The sequence below is a fragment of the Centruroides vittatus genome, unplaced genomic scaffold (assembly GCF_030686945.1).
Source record: "Centruroides vittatus isolate TY-2023 unplaced genomic scaffold, ASM3068694v2 contig_3060, whole genome shotgun sequence".
Lineage (NCBI taxonomy): Eukaryota > Metazoa > Arthropoda > Arachnida > Scorpiones > Buthidae > Centruroides > Centruroides vittatus.
Window position 1 is genome coordinate 661,751 of NW_027121964.1, and position 17,060 is coordinate 678,810.

The 17,060-nt window shown below is 34.6% G+C and overlaps 1 protein-coding gene across 1 annotated transcript in view; it reads left to right on the forward strand.

Annotated features, from left to right (window-relative positions):
• Positions 1-2,061: 2,061 nt before the first annotated feature.
• The window catches only part of Pbp49 (proximal sequence element A Pbp49), a 52,271-nt gene continuing 37,272 nt past the window's right edge, over positions 2,062-17,060 (forward strand). Inside the window, exons 1-2 of the mRNA XM_067267563.1 lie at positions 2,062-2,348; positions 8,990-9,079. Of these exons, the coding sequence (XP_067123664.1) occupies positions 2,146-2,348; positions 8,990-9,079 (293 nt within the window). The 5' untranslated portion in view covers positions 2,062-2,145. The remainder of the gene's footprint in view (positions 2,349-8,989; positions 9,080-17,060) is intronic.

Here is a 17,060-nt window from a genome sequence, read left to right on the forward strand (position 1 = left end):
ATGCAAGATGTTTAAAATGTCGACTTTATTATACATGTTTTACTTTATGTATTAAAAAGAAAATTTTGTTCTTACCTTCTTCCTGTTGCCAAATATCTTACGGTCGTCGTGAGCTCTTATGGAGTGTGAAATTGCTTCTGGCATTACAGTATCTTGTTTATTTACGATTGGTGTAACCAATGATAACAGATTTAAATACGTTTCTTCGTCCATTCTCAGATAGTTGTGCCGATCTTTAGGTACTAATTTCAATTATGAGATCAAGTTCACGCGAAAATACGATCCTCTTTTTTAGCCAGTCTTTACACCATAGACTTCTACGCACATGTTTTTCCTTGAGATCCTAGAACAGCCAGTACGTCATCAAATGCCATGTCCGACTGACTAACAGATATTTTCCTCCTCGTGTATGGGCGATAGGAAACTCTGAATTTCCTTAAGACCAGGCCTGCGCAGTTATTCTTCAATGGATTTCCTCAACTTGTATGGGCCCCATTAGGCATTTGAGTTTCATCTTGCTGCTGCACACTCCGCTCATCGTACATATCATCATCTATGTTAGTTAATTGAAGATATTCGCTTTAGTGGTCTTCGTGGCATTACTGGCTGTCTCTGTAGATGCTGAGGAAAATCAAACTTTTCTCAGCATCTACTATTTGCACGAAACATCGGTTCCATGTTTCATGCAAATAGGTGTATCCGTTCTGTGTGTAGAAACAGTAAAGTTTAAAGTGTCGACTTTAAATAACACTGCTTGGTTTCCATTTGTCATGGCGTATCGCCGTCAACCACCGACCGAAGTATTGCTTATTTTTAGGAAACCTGTCAACAAAATATCCATCGTGTGATCGTTTTACGCACAAATAAGGATACCACATCATGTTTGACAATGGTGTTTGGAATGTCGAGCATGATTCCACTGACTTTCCAAACGCCATTGTCAAACTTCTAGGCTTACAGTAAAGCGGCGCCGAACGTCCGGCGTACACGTTTTCGCGTTTAAAACTTCGGCCTCAACCTCGCTATTATGTAGAATCACTGACACTTTTTTTTCGGTTGGATGGCCGAGCGGCTAAGGTGGTAGCCTCCATAGCACTCTGCGAACCCGGAATTGAGAGTTTTTTTTTTTTTTTTTAACTCTCTTCTCTCTGTGGGCACCAATAGGGTCTTTTTAGCAAGTCCATTATGGATTCGGTCAGACCGAAAGCGTCCGGATAATGAGACGGACATATCCGGACGGACCACTCTCAAAAATTCCTGAGAGGTTTTTCGACTAGTCTGTATTCAATCCTGAATCACCTGGCTGCCATCCAACTAACTCGTAAGACAAGGTTGTATGACTACGTACAAAATGACTAAAAACACACAATTTAGAAGTTGTAATTTTAGTCTTTGTTTTCAACCTACGTTCAGCTTTCCTTTAATTAATCTATGATTTTAGATACTTAATTGAATGAGATTTAAGGAAAATCGTTTTTTTTTTCCTTTTTTAAGAAATTGCGACCTTAGAAAAAATGTACCGAAAATGAGTGTTTTTTCTTCCTTTTTAATATTTTTTGGGTATATTTAAACGATTTTTTTAATTATCACAGCGAAATATGATAAATTTAGTTATTTAAAATAGTTTAAAATATAAAAAAAACTTATATTAATGTCCCCGACATATTGAATAGCCAAGGACAATTAATAAATTAAAAATAATCAGTTTGTATAATTATGGAATGTCGATTAAAATAAACAATTACTTTTATTAAAGGTTATTTATTAATGTAAATAAAAGTATCATCAATATATCGATATTTTAAAAAAAGTTCTATAGAGAAATTAAACAACGATGAAATCTGTGTATTTTGTATTGACGCTTGTCCTTGTAGTAGTGTTATATTTATGATTTGAATTTATTTATTTTTTTTTCTTTCTTTCTTTTTGTCAGATATAAAATATTTATCGATACTTCAGCTTTAAATTAGAAATTGTTTATTAAAGATTATTATTTTGGGTGATTTGTGATTATAATTATAATATTTTTACGTAAATTGTAGCTTTCTTTAATGCAGATGGCGCAAAAAGTTCTGGGGAAGTCGGGTGGCGATTTCGAATCTGTTCGTGCTTGTGTTATTTCGCGGGAGTAATTTGAAAAAAAAAATGGAAGCTATTCATTTTTCCAAAAATAGATCGTGGATATCAGAAGTTATTAATCTGAGAAGTTTCCTGGAAGAATGGATTAATCAATTAAGGTTTACGTATCCTACGTTTCCTGAACAATCTCAAAAATCGCTTACGAAAGAATTTTTGGAGCATATGAATATCAAGAGAGAAGATTTGAATTTTGCTCCTAAAGAATGTGGGTGAGTATGAAATTACTTCATATAATTCTAATAAAATATCAACATTATAAAACAATACTGTATATTTAAAAGATAACACAGAAAACCAGGTATAAAGACAGCTTGTTTACATTTGAAAATAAACAAATTAGCAATAAAATTATTGAAAATATAAGAAAAATTATAATTTGAATAAAATTAATAATATGACAGAGAACAATTACAATGCAAACAATTCCTGGAACTTAGAATGATATTTGGTTGCATTCTACCAATAAGAAAAATCAAAGTTGAAACAAGTAGTTGTGATATAGAAACACGTATTATTTTCTTCGGTTAATGCTGCCTATGATAGCGAACATGGCGGCCCTTTCGACTGTTCGTGCTCTTGACGGACTCCTCCCGGAGGGGAGCCACCAGCAGGCCGCCGTGTGTTTAATGTTACTACTAGTTATTGATTCACGGTAGTTCTTGAACAAACTAATAAAAAAAAAAAAAAAGGAAACGTCTACTAAAAATATAGTTAAACTAACAGAAACAAAACTAACCTACCCGAAGCATTGCCATGTTCGCTACCATAGGTAACATTAACCTTTTCTTCAAATAAAGATAAAACTAAATTCTTACTATTAGTATTTTCTTTATGATGTGCATTTGATAGACGTTTCCAAAACATAGAATTTTTTGTTGCCGACCCATATACAAACACACTATAAACAAAGAACGGTAGGACTCTGCACAGTTCGGTCAGTCATTGCTTAAGTTTGTTTTTGTTGTGGAGTATTATGTCAAATAGCAGGTACCTACAAAATGTGTCACGTGAGACCTTGCATTGACTTCACTCAATTGTGGAAAGTCAGTGGAATCATGCTTGACATTCCAAACACCATTGTCAAACTTCTAGGCTTACAGGAAAGCGGCACTGAACATCCGACATACACGTTTTTGTGTTTAAAACTTCGGCCTCGACCTCACTTATGGTACTTCAAAACATCATGTCAGCCACATCAAATAAAACTTTTAGCGAGAGGGATAGTGTATTGTGAGTGGGAAAGTGTATCGTGTATCGTTTTCTTTTAACTTTAGATTTAATACTAAACCAAACAATCGCCATAATTATATCATATAGTAAACGTTGGTGTGAAGTGACATTGTATTAAATCGCCATAATTAATTGAGCTATTATATAAGGTATTTGTATTTCCCTTAGTATTTACAAATGACTCAAAATACTTAAAAATTGTAAACAGTAATAGCTTACAGTGTTTAATAGAAGCAGACGTTCTGCATTTTGAGTTCTTGCACCTACAGTAATACTCGTAAGACCTATTATGAGTTTTCTTTTTTAGATGTGGTAGTGATATGACCACAGCCACATTTGCTACAAGAATCTCATCTAAAGGACACAAAACTACAATTTTAAAGAAAACCATAGCATAAAATCTCATTCTTGGTTTCTTTGAAATTCTTCAACATCCATCTCATCTTTTAATAAAGAGAATAGTGATATTGTTATGAAATATGTTAATTATACTTAATATCGAAGCTTATTTGATTTTAAAAGTATCATTACCTCCAGCAAAAGGCAGGAATAATGATTAATCAATCAAAAGTAGTGCATCTAGACAAAAAGATGAGAAGAAAAGCAAATTTTCATTTTTTATGTGACATGCTATACTAAACCTATCTTACAGCTTAATATAGTAACTTTATTCTTGGGGAGAAAAAGGTAGGGGCTTGCACATAGAAATGAAAATTTTTTGCCAAATTATGGCAACAGCAAAACATGACTAATAATAGTTTAAAATTCAATTTTTTCAGTTATCTTTTGCAATAATTAAGGAAAGATAACTGAATTGTGCAGCTACAATGGAAATATTCGGTATTGTAACAGACAGTTTTCATAAAACAGTTGGCTGGCTGTGATGACCTGTTGTTAACCTGTTTTGCATATTTCCTAATTTTGTGGGTTTTTTTTCCAGGTGGGTAAATTTATTAATATTTTTATTTTATATTTATGTTTACTTTTATTGTAATGGCTCCAGGTCGTCAAGTCTGTTTACTGGTTAAGTTTGTACATTTGGAATATTGCATATTAATAATCTTGTATGGGATATTGTATTGATATATTTATAATTTGTATTTATGTAGTGGAAATTGTATTTAGCACTGGATATTGTGTTTACACAATTGGATATTGTATGTTATGTATTGGTTATTGTATTTATGAATTTGGATATTGTACATTGACTATTGTATTTAGTAAATAAACAAAGCTTACTGGAATTATTTATCCGATAAAATACCGTTTCTAAGTAAGGTGGTTAAGAAGGTATCGAAGCATAGGAACTTGCAAGTAATATACAGGCGTAACCCGACGGTGTATAGCATCTTGAGGAATGATAAGAGAAAAGAAAAGCACATTGACAGAACGGGGGTATATTCCATCCCAATTAGAGATAATCGTTTTAACACTGATCTGGTGTATGTCGGCGCTACGATGAGGAGCCTAAAGCAGAGAATATATGAGCACAAGCAATCAGTGAGCAAGAATGTCGACATTACGGTACTGGCAGCATTTGCGAAAGAGCAAGGAATAACGGTATTTTGGGATAAAGCCTCGATCGTGAGAGCCGCAAGATCAAGACAGGCTGTTAAACACATTGAGAAAATGGAAATATACAGAGCCCATTTAACCACAAACTGCATTAACCATAGAGATGCGGACAAATTGGCGATAGCTTGGAAATCTTTCTTTCATAACCAAAAATGACTAGCAATGTGTTAAATAGCCGGAACATCAAAAAAACGGCGTTTTAGCGTGTAAGCGCGTTACCGACGGAACATCTTAGGAAATGCCATTTTTTACCATGTATGCGCATTACCGACGATCTGCATGAGCGCATTTGAATTTTATTTAATTTTCATATGTTTAGAACTCCACTTGCGTATTTTTAGAGTTCTAAGTTCTTTTGTACTGGTTAACTGAAGATGGCTGCTGAAGGCAGTTGAAAACGTTTTTACGAAATAGAATATTGCTGGAACGTAAAGAAAGGTTGTCATTTATTGTATTTAATGTATTGGTGTTTGTTTTATTTGATAATTTGTCTGTTCGGTAATTTTTTGTTTGTTTTATTTCCGTATAAAGGGTAAAAAACTTTGTACTAATAAATAAATAAATAAAATTTTCATAAAACGACAGGGATAATGACCAACATACCTCGGAAAGATCATCAAGCAGTTGTAAATGATCCATTTTGCAATTTTTGACGATTAACAGATAATGGCAGATAGGGATCACCAAACAGTTCTATCATTTTGGAATTCACAAATCATAGAGTTTGTGAATTCCAAAATGTGATGGCATAAAAATTTGAGAACTTGGTTAGTAGTCAATTAAACAGCATTTTATTTTTCAACAAAACAATTAAGCAAATTTCTACCTTATCCTTTTCTATCCCCTGAAGAACCAAGCTGTTTTTATTTTATAGATTTATGCCAGCATTTCCCTGTTGAATAATGAAGTTTTTTTCATTATTCAGAGTTTGACATGTTAAGTGTCAGGTTACTATCTAGAAAAAACTAATTGTAAGAATCTCACTTGACAAGTTTAATGACACAAAGAAATTCTATTAAATGATGATACTGAAGATAAGCATGTTGTTTTTAAAATGGTATTTATGGAGAAACATAATCATTGTATTGTCTACTTGATAGAAGGATTGTAAATTTTTGTCCATTTTCTGAAAAAGTCAGTGTACACTTAATTAAGGTGAAAATACATTAAGTCCTATTATTACATCAGAATGGGATGTTTTATCCACATAAGTATAGTTATCTGCTAAATCCAGTATCTACTAAACCAAAGTTTTATTGTATATTTGAATAAATTACTGTAAATTTTTATAAAAGTTTAATTTTTAATTTATAGAAGCCCATATTTCATTAAGTTAGAAAACATTTCTATGTTGATGCATGCTCCACTCCTCTCAGCTCTATAGATTTCTATCGTCTGCAATGATCTTATGTGTTGTTGGCAGGGCTGCGGAGTCGGTAAAAAAACATCTGACTCTCGACTCCAGCTCCTGATAATTTTAGTAAGCCGACTCCAACTCTTGACTCTGGCAAAATTAAATACCAAGTCATTTTATGGAGGGCAGAGGCACTCATAGGGGGGGTACCCTACTCTGAACTCTGAAAGGAGCCTGGGGTGTTTACCCAAACACTTTTATAGTTAGTATTTTTAATATTTAACTTACATTAATATTTATTTGTATAAAAGAATTAATTTTTAACAAATATTTAATAAGAGGAGAAAGGGGAGATAAAATTCTACATCTACATATTGTGACCAGGGGGTCGGCACCTCTTTGGTGTCATGTCAGGACTGACACCACCATGTCTCCGCTGACATGGAAGCTGCGACGGTTCCACGAACGGACGCGCGACGGTTGCGTTTAGGGCGATCGGATTCAGGATGGAGGGCGGGACAATGCTCCGGAGATAACAGAGGCCATTTTAACAAAAACATAACGTATATTTATTTCGAGCATGATTTATGTACACCAGTGGGGGTCTAGCGACGCGATTTAGAGAGAGAGAGCTTACAAATGAGTTCGTGTGGCGATAAATACCTTGTTGAAAGGATGTTCGTGGATTTAGTCAGGCAGAGGGTGACATTCTGGTATCAACGAAAGTCTGAGTCCTTGCGTTTTGGCACTAACGGCGATTTTGGTAATGGCATTTTTGGTACTAACGGCGATTCGGTCATGGCATTTGGCACTAACGACGTTTTTGGCGTCAATATCCCTAGTCCACGGGACCCGGCACAAAAAACCAAAGGAAGATAGCGCACCACGTAAAAGTTATCACTGTGCAAGATGCGATCCGAGCGGCAACTGCCCGAATTCTCGTAGTATTGTTGTTCTTTTCGATGCACTTTAGGGCGAAGGTGATGAGAACTGTGTCTGAGAACTAAACGGAGGATACGTTCTCATGTGGAAAGTTGACAGTTAGTTGTTAAGTAGTTGACAAAAAGACGACAACCATGACGTCATGGAAAATCTACTGTAGGTCCATAATTCAGGCACTCACAATATATTCGACAGCATTTGCACTTCAGTTTCACCTTTCCAGAAGAGTTAATTCAACTAAAAAGTGTGCAATCTAGCTAGCTACTTCAGTTCCTTGTTTAGCAAAGAAAAATATGTATTCTAATCAATTAATCTGGCTCATTCAGAAAAATAGGGTACTTATTTAGAGCAGGGATAATAAAGGAATGATTCAAAAATATTCAAATTGAATTGGGTCAAAATAATTTAACTACTAAACACAAATACTACAAAGAACACTACATATTTAATAAATGAAATTGATGCATTTTGTATATAAAATAAATGAATTATAACAAAATACAAAAAGATTTTAAAAAATTAATAAATATATAATAAATTTTCTTTCATTTAAATAAAAGAACTAAAGTAAATTTAAAATGCTGGAGTTGGAGTCGACACATTTTTTCTGACTCCGACTCCACCGGCCAGAAATTCCTCCCGACTCCAACTCCGATTCCACAACCCTGATTGTTGGTCAAAGACCCTGTATATTAGGGTAGCCTTATCCCAACAGGGAAATCCTCAGATCGGTGGCATAATGGGCCAGAGCCATATTAATGTTTCCTTTTGCTACATCGTACTTTTGATCTTGTAACCTGGCTTGTATCTATCTATACATTGAACCAATATATGTTAGTATCTTGATGAACCTTGTAGTGGGATGAGTAAACCCCTTGTGCTCTGTCATCTTCTGTGCTGTCTTTAGCATTAGACAGAAGGTGGAAAATGTTGGGTTTCCTTTTGTACACTATGAGTATGTCTAAATCCTTGGCAATCTTCCTGTAAATGTGATGAAGGGAGGGTTCATAGCTTAGGACTACCCAATTACTTTCTGTTTTGTTAATGTTATTATTGGTATTGGATGATAACATGAAGTGTGGATGCTAAAGTGTTGATAAATGAGTGGCTGTACCCATGCTTGGATGCAACATGTTTCAGTTGTTCTAGCTTTTTGTTGGTATCTGATAGCTCAGTACAGTGTGAGTAGACTATCACTACTAATGTGCGAAATGTGGCTGCCTTATATGAGCCAGCTGAATTGGCTGGTTCGTATAAGGCAGCTTATGAAAGGGGGACTTAAGTAGGTTTGCAGTAAATTGTGATGATGAATTTATACTTGAATCTTGATGTCTAAGAAATTAATGTCTGTGTAACTTTCTTGATCTAATTTTAGTGTTAATCCGTAGTTTTTAGTATTAAACGCTTTTAGCATATTTCCAATATCCAGTCTATTTCTCCACATAATCAAAATAATATGGAGAAATAGATGGATTACATCCCTGTACCAAATACATGGAAATATTATTTAGACTCATAAAAGATATACATTGTATACGATACATCACAACCATTGTTAAAACATTTCTAAAGTTAACATTTGGATTCCTATCTAGTCTAAATTATTTTTACAGTACAGTACATATGAGGTGGAACTGTAATTTTTTTAATAATTTTGCTATTACATTAAATTCTTTCATATAAAAAAGTGAAGTTTTCATTTTAAATTATTAATTATTAATAAATAATAATAACTTTTATCTTTTTTAGACCCGAAGCTTTAGACTGTGAACTTGAAAATGAAATGCTTTCAAAAAAGCACTTAGTTATTCCACCAGGAGTTGACCTTTTAACTTTAAGGTAAGAATTAATTGAAATAATAAATAAATTAAACAATCAATAGATATTAGTTTCAAATTAGAATTTATTTGTAGAAGATATTTTTAAAAGAATTATTCAAAAACAATAAATCCTGTGTAAACTGGAATCACATGATGCTGAATATTTTTTCCAGATTTCTATTTCAAACAGGTTTTTTTTAACATAGAAAATTGCTTCATACCAAAGAATTTTTTTCTTTGGGCAGGTTCTGTTTTGGACAGGTTTCACTATATTTGATAATTATGAAACATGGCAAAACAAAAAATAATTTAAGACCTAAATAACGAAAAACCATTAAAGCTTTGAACAAAGTTAATTAGAAATAAGAAAGAAAATTATAATTATATGAAAAAATTGGCTTATAGAAGCTGGTAATTTAATACATTAGGGTCGATTTACACACAACAGTGACCGTTTGGTGCAGTAAGCATCGATAAATATCACGCATAGCCAATCAGAGTTTCATTTACGACACGTGATCTGTATTTTGCCAATCACTTGTATGATTGACAGAATACAGATGAAACTCTCTTAGATGAAACTCTGATTGGCTGTGTGATATTTATTGATGCTTACTGCTCCAAATGGTCACTGTGCCGGCACGTCACTGTTGTGTGTAAATCGACTCTTATTGAAGGACACATCATTTTCATATTGTAGTGTAGAATAGTTAATTTCAAAGATATTAAATTTACTATTTAAATATGAAGAATAAAAAACATATACATATAAAAATCTTTTTAAATTTTAAATCAAAATACTTAATAAATTTAAGAAAAACATAAAAATTGAAAATGTTCAATTATTGTTATTTTTAATTATTTTCTTTTAATACATGTAATGAAAAAAGACTATATATCATATATATTGTTGGACTGAAAAAGTGAAACATTTCAAAAGTGCTGTTGGAACCTTATTAAATGTATAACAAAAGACCAAATACGTGGTAAGTAAATGGCATGACATGCACCACAAGTTGTAAGAGTAAGGAAAAGAGAGCCACACAATAACATCCAACATAAGATTCAGTATGGGGTGTCCCCCCTCTCTGGAAGTGATGCAAGTGGTGGCCACTTAACAAGGCATGAAAGCATAAAAGTCCTGATTGGTGTCTTGAGGCACATTCCACCATTTCTCCTCTAACTGTGTAAAGCAGGGTCACACCTAGCGATTTCCAGCCTGCAACGAGCGCAAGTGCAACTTGCGCTCGTTGCAGGTGTTTTGTCATGGTCACATTGTTTGTTGGCATTGCAACTCAGAAACACGTGACCTCATAATAAACCAATAAAATTACAGTAGTTTGTTTTTGACTATTTTTGTGAGTTTACCAACATTTTATGTCCTACTTCAGAGTATTTACAGAATTTTAGCCACTTTTGGTGGCAAGAATTTCTTTTTCTACAATGAATAAAAGAAAAAAGGCAATCATTTTGTTAGAGCTGGCGAGAATACATGAAGAGATAAAATCTTCAATAAAACAAAGAATTAAAGTCCCACGGGCATTCATGAGCTTGAATAAGCTCGCTCAATCTCGATTCTGTAAAAATTGTCAATTTTCTTACTTTCCACCTATGATGATGAACTATTTTCAATGTTTCTATTGTATGACATGGCGCAAAGGAGTTTGCAATCGGCACAAGTACAACAAAATTTTTGTATCTAATTGCGGTTTCTGTCGTGCTAGTTAACAAGAACAACTGTTGCAGTTGCAGTTGCCTGCATGGCTGGAAATTGCAAGGTATGACCACAGCTTAAGAAGTTTTGCAAGTGTTTGGATGGTTGCTGTCATTGCAGCAGATGATGTCTCATCTGGTCCCAAATGTGCTCTGTTGATGATAAATCTGATGATCTTGAGGTGGACGAAGGTGGGTGTCAATGCTTTGATGAGCTTGTTATACAGTATGTAACCGTGCATTATTATACTGTAGAATGCCATATAGCATATGTTCCAGAGAGGGTAGAAAATGGGGTCATAGAATCTCTGACATATTGATGACTTGTCATTGGGTTCTGCACAAAGACATGTTCTGGAATGATGACTAATGGCAGCCCACACCATAACTCCAAGTGCAAGTGACCTATTGGCGTTCATGAATATTCATGGAATGCTGATGCTGATCTGTGCAGTACCATATCCTGATAGGCCCATCACCCATACTCAGATCGAGACATGACTCTGAGAAAGCAATGTAATGCCACTCTTTCACCCATTCTCAACATTCAGTGCACCACTGCAGATGTGCTGCATGAAACTGTTTGGAGTCAAAGGCAAACAACACTGAGGACACTGTGGGTGTAATCCAACCTTGTTCAGTCTCTGACAGTGACAGTCTCTGTGGATGTTGCAGTTGGGTTAATTGTAGCATGTTGCTGAATGTGTCTGTCTTCATGTTCTGTAGTGCAATATATTTGCATCAGAACCTTGCCTACATGACATGCATCCTGTGTCTGCATACACCACAAGGCACAATGCTGATATCATCAGCTTGGCAAATAGCCACATGTGTGGCTAGTTTCCAATCTCACCAACCAGCTTTGTAAAGATTGACTATCCAGTTTTATTCAAAATGATTCAATTGCAGATGTTGCACATGCTATCAATGTCCTGGCATACTGTGTGGTTACAAATATATGATAACACTGTTAAATTATTTTGTTGAAGTCTGCTCAGGATCTTTTATCTCTAAAAATGCACTCTCTATAATTATATCATGTGCTTCAGTGACCTGTTTCTTGTGTCATTATTATTTGAATGACCTTTTGGGTGGTATCATAATTGACACATCAGGACTATGCATTTTTCTGTCCAGCAGTGTATATACATTCTTCATTATTTTGAAAAATGAAAAAGAAAGAAAATATTTTCATTTCTTTTTATTATAAATGAAATATATCAAAAATGTACCAAAAAAAACTATACAATTGGCCATTTTTTTGTATTTTTACATTTGTTTTTCTCTATAAAACTGTTTGTCAGCTAAAGTTTATGCATTTGTTTTAATTACTTTTCAATACTAAATGTATTCTTGTAATAAAATTATTTTTTTTTTGTTTATAAAGTATTATTTTAAATTAATAGTTGGGCAGAGCTAGAAGGAGAAATTCCCCCAAAGATATTTTAAAAATTAATAAAGATCATGCTAGCAACAAAATATGTTTATATTTTAATATTATTATCATTACTTTTCATTTTATTACGTTTTTATTTTAAGATCATATATTGGGTTGTTCAGAAAGAAATTTTGTGTTTATAACTCGGGCAGCATCATTCTGGTAGTCTGAAGGGGGGATGGCATTTAGTTCTCAACCTGAAGGCCTCGGTGGAGGCCAAAAACATTAGTGTGTTTCTGCCAAATACAACACTGATAGGAAAAAGGTTATTGTTTGTGACAGTGGAAAATCGAAAGCAACATTTTCAGCATATTTTGCTTTTTTATTACCAGAAAGATAAGAATGCTGTTCAAGGAAGAAAAAAATTGTGTGACGTGTATGGAGATGTGTTGACAGAATAACAGTGCCAAAACCGGTTCACAAAATTTTATTTTGGCAATTTCGATATTGAAGATGCACCACGTTCTGGAAGGCCAGTTGAAGCTGATGAAGACAAAATAAAGGTATTGATTGAAGCAAACTGCCGAATAACAACACAAGAAATCGCTAAGAGATTAAATTTGTCAAATTCAACTGTTTATGATCACTTGAAACGACTTGGTTTCATTTCAAAGCTCAATATATGGGTTCCACAAGTTCTTAAAGAAAGAGATGCTCTCTTTGATGGGATTTTATTTATTTATTTTTTTGAGCTTCTACCAGACAATTCCACAATTGATTCGAAAGTGTACTGCCATTAAATGGACAAATTGAGTGATACCATCAAACAGAAAAGGTGTGATTATTTCACTATGATAACGTCAGATCTCACACAAGTTTGGTAACTGGTCAGAAACTGTTACAGTTTGGATGGGATGTGCTACCACACCCACCATATTTGCCAGATCTGACACCCTTGGATTATTACTTGTTCCGGTCTTTACAAAATTTTTTAAACAGTAAAACATTTACTTCAAATGAGGATGTCAAAATCACTTGGATCATTTTTTTTTGTAAGCAACGATCAAAACTTTTATGAGTGTGGAATCATGCTACTACCAGAAAGATGGCAACAGGAATTGGACCAAAGTGGTCAATATATAATTCAATAAAATATTTATATATTATAAGAAAATTGTTTTTTTTCCCCACAAAAAAAAACAAAATTACTTTTTGAACAACCTAATAGCTTATTTTAAGTAACTATGAAAGCAATTGAACTTTTATATACTGTTTATTTTATTACATAAATAAAAAAAAAATAGACCGAAAATTTGCTCCTTGCTCTGCCACTGTTTGTAATGTATTGAATTTATAAATTTTTGCTTAAATTTTTATGTAAAAATCGGGTATTAAAAATGTTTAGTATTATTTACAGTATATATAAATAAATTGTTTTTGCTATTGATTCTGAGTTTTTGTGTTGGAATTAAAGCCAACAAATCTATATATATAATTGAGACGAGTTGATAATAATAATAATCAGTGCAGAGCCAAAACGATAAGGAGTTGAAAGTTGAAATTTGGTACACAGTTAGGGTATGTCACGAGAACGCACACTAAGAAGGGATTTTTCGAAATTCCTCCCCACGGGGGACAGGGACAGGATTAAGGCTTAACACTTCCATCAACAATGGAAGTGTTAAGTAACAATGAAAGTGTCAACAGTGGAATTGTTAAGAGAAAGCGACGTGCAAGATACGGATGCAGTTTTGGTTTTTACGGGAAATCGAACATATTTTTAGACCCATCTAAAAATTCTCTAATTAGTCTGGAAACAGGGGGACCCAATTTTTGCATTCTGTGAAAATGGGTAAAGTTGACTATAACGTAATAATCTTAATCTTCGCTATCGTTACTTTTGCCCAAGCAACACCGGGCCTACTTGCTAGTATATATATAAATACAAACATATAACATACTACTACTACTATAAAAGTTTAGAAGGCCGTACCTATGGCTTAGCCTTAGAAGAGAAGTGAGAAGAGGAAGAGGGGGGAGGAAGATGGGGCAAGGATGATAGAAAAGTGTGAAGAGAGGGCCGTGAGCGGTAAGTACCGGGCAGAGATAAGAATGCCAAGATAAGCTTTTACAAAACGTGGGCCTAGGCCCACAGAGAACAGTGTGGGTGCTCCAAATTGGAGGTGACAGATGAAACCCGACAATTACAGTACACTTAACTAAAACAAGAACAAAATGCTCCTTCGAAGGAGAGGTAGCACACAAACACCAACTCGGAGTGGACGAAAAACACCACGAAGCAAATGCCGTTACATGGAATTCCGAGTAAAGCACGGGTGGCAGATGAACATAAACTGACGAACTACTGTCTTGGGGGACCCTGAGTACCATGTAGGACTTACTGCAGGTTCAGGGGTACAAGAAAGGTCGCGTGATGGACATTCCCCAGATGAGAACATAACATCCCCAATGTGGGGGAACAGAGCCCGATAGTGAAGAGGCGTCCGACAGAACACTCGGTCCCGATAAACCGAACACAATGAGATAGCCTTTAAGAAGCCGAACGTGGGTGCAAAGACGAACACCCGGTGAGAGCCCCAGGGCTCGACATAATAGAACAATACCACGACAATACACGAAAAGCAAGCATTCGCGACAACCTTTGCTGACAAGTTCCCATCTTGGGAAGGTCCTGGGTGCCGTATCGGACTTACAACCGGCACAGGATTACAAAAAGCCACGTGTAGATCTATGTGGCAGGATCAGAGGAGGGACGCCTACTGGAGCGCTGGTTAGTACTAGGATGAAAGTTCGGAGATGTGATCCCTGTGTTGTAGATGAAGGTCTTGAAGGCAGTTGTTGTTTTCTTGTTGAAGAGAAAGTCCTTATTCTGACAGGGCCAATGGAACCCTTGGGAGTACATGACACTTTTCAGCTGGACACGGTGGGTAGAGTACACTGGGCAGTGGAACAGTATATGTTCTGGTGTTTCTTTCCCCTTCTTGCAATCACACATTCCGTTGCCTTTGTTCAAGAAACGTTTAGGAATTCTATCTCTGACTGCTTTTTCTGGCTTATTACTTGCTCTCTACATTCTTGTTGTAATTTAAAATAATAGAAAGAATTGGTCGCTAGATGATGTTTTAGGTATGGTTTCACTTCCTGTTTAGTATTTTCTATTCTATCATTGCTGTTTTGCCACATTTTGCAGTGTTCAATCTCTAAACAAATATCTACTGCATGTTGGAAAGTCATTATTCTAACTTGTAATTTTTTACTTTCAGCTTCTATAGAGTTCTGTGTACTGTTCTTAGTATGTTATATACTATAGAGTTCTGTGTACTGTTAAAAACATATGATTTTCTTTTTGGAAGACATCTGGAAGGTAGGATGACCACTTTTAATACTTTCTTTTCCTTTCTAAATGTAAATGAAGCTTCAGTTGCTGAATGCACTCATAACTACATCAGGAGGGAAACAGCAAAAGGAACCTATATACCTGTTACACTGAAGTTCTTGTTCTCATACTTTTGACTGAATATTTTTGAGTAATTAATTTCTTGGAAGATTTAGTTCTTTGCAAAAATTCATGCAATAATGCAGAATTCTTTGGCACATTATGAAAGGATAATTCTAAATTTTTGGTGGAGATTTTAGAATATTCAGGTACACACAATTGATGGGATGTTTTACAGGGTTTCCCAAAAGTAGTAAATCTATCAATTTATTGAAGTACTTCCGTCCTCGCAGCGTACGCGGCGAGGACAGGTGACATTGTGTGACATTGTGGCGGCCTTCCACCAGGAGAAACTCGTACACACTACGTTACACAATGTCACACAATGAAGATCTTAAGTGGCTTGAGGCCATTCAAATCTACAAATCATCTCTCAACGAGAACTGCATCAATTTTAAGGATGAGTTGGTTCTGTCGACAGCATGATAGACGTTGATGGATTCCAACCTTTAAGTTCATGTTAGGTCAACTTGACGAACACACACGCATCTCATCTAACACCTTATAATTGTTTTCTCGAATTTCCTTTAACAGTTCGCTCTGTCCCATCAGTAATTCAGTCTCACACCTGAAGAAGAACTTCCAGCAGTTCGAAAACGTTTGTGGTAATCTGCATTCTTTGTTTTTATATCACACCGGTTATAGGTTCTAAGAGTGCAGTAAACAATCTATTGCCATATAACTTGCCACTTAACCTAATTTTTTTTTTTATGTCTGTATTTTTTGTGAATTAAAAAAATTATTGTTGTTGTTTAAAATAGCAGAAAGTTACAATAATAGTTATTTAAATTAATAATTTTCATTTACCTAAGAAAAGCAATTAACATTGTTTTAATTTGCATTTAAAAGTGGCATGATAATTGCCTTTAGAAACCTGCCCAATGTCCTGCTATTTCTAAGTTAAAATAATTTGATATAAATACAGATACTTATAGATACATTTTTGATTTAAAGAAAATTTTATTTAAAATGAAATAACCCGGTGATATATACATATAATTTAGCTTATGAATATATATCTTTTACTACGTTATTATGTGTTTATACAAGTTTTTCATTGTTATAATGGATAATCAGTTTAAAGAGGTTTTAATTTTGACAAGTACACTTATTGTTCTTTGGGCTTCTTTCCAAAATAGTTTATTTAAAAACCTCAAAAAATTTTTGTGGCCTACCTACAAACCTCATGGCACACTGGTTGAAAATTACTGTACTAACTAAATAAACTAAACCAATCATCTAGAATAGGGAGAAGCTATGAGTAGTGCAGAATCTGCAGACCAAAGTAATCCTAATAATAATAGCAGGACGACACAAGTATAGCCCCTGATAAAGGAAAGAAAAAGTGGCAATATGATGTGTTATATCAAGTTCGGATTTTCTCGTTTTTGT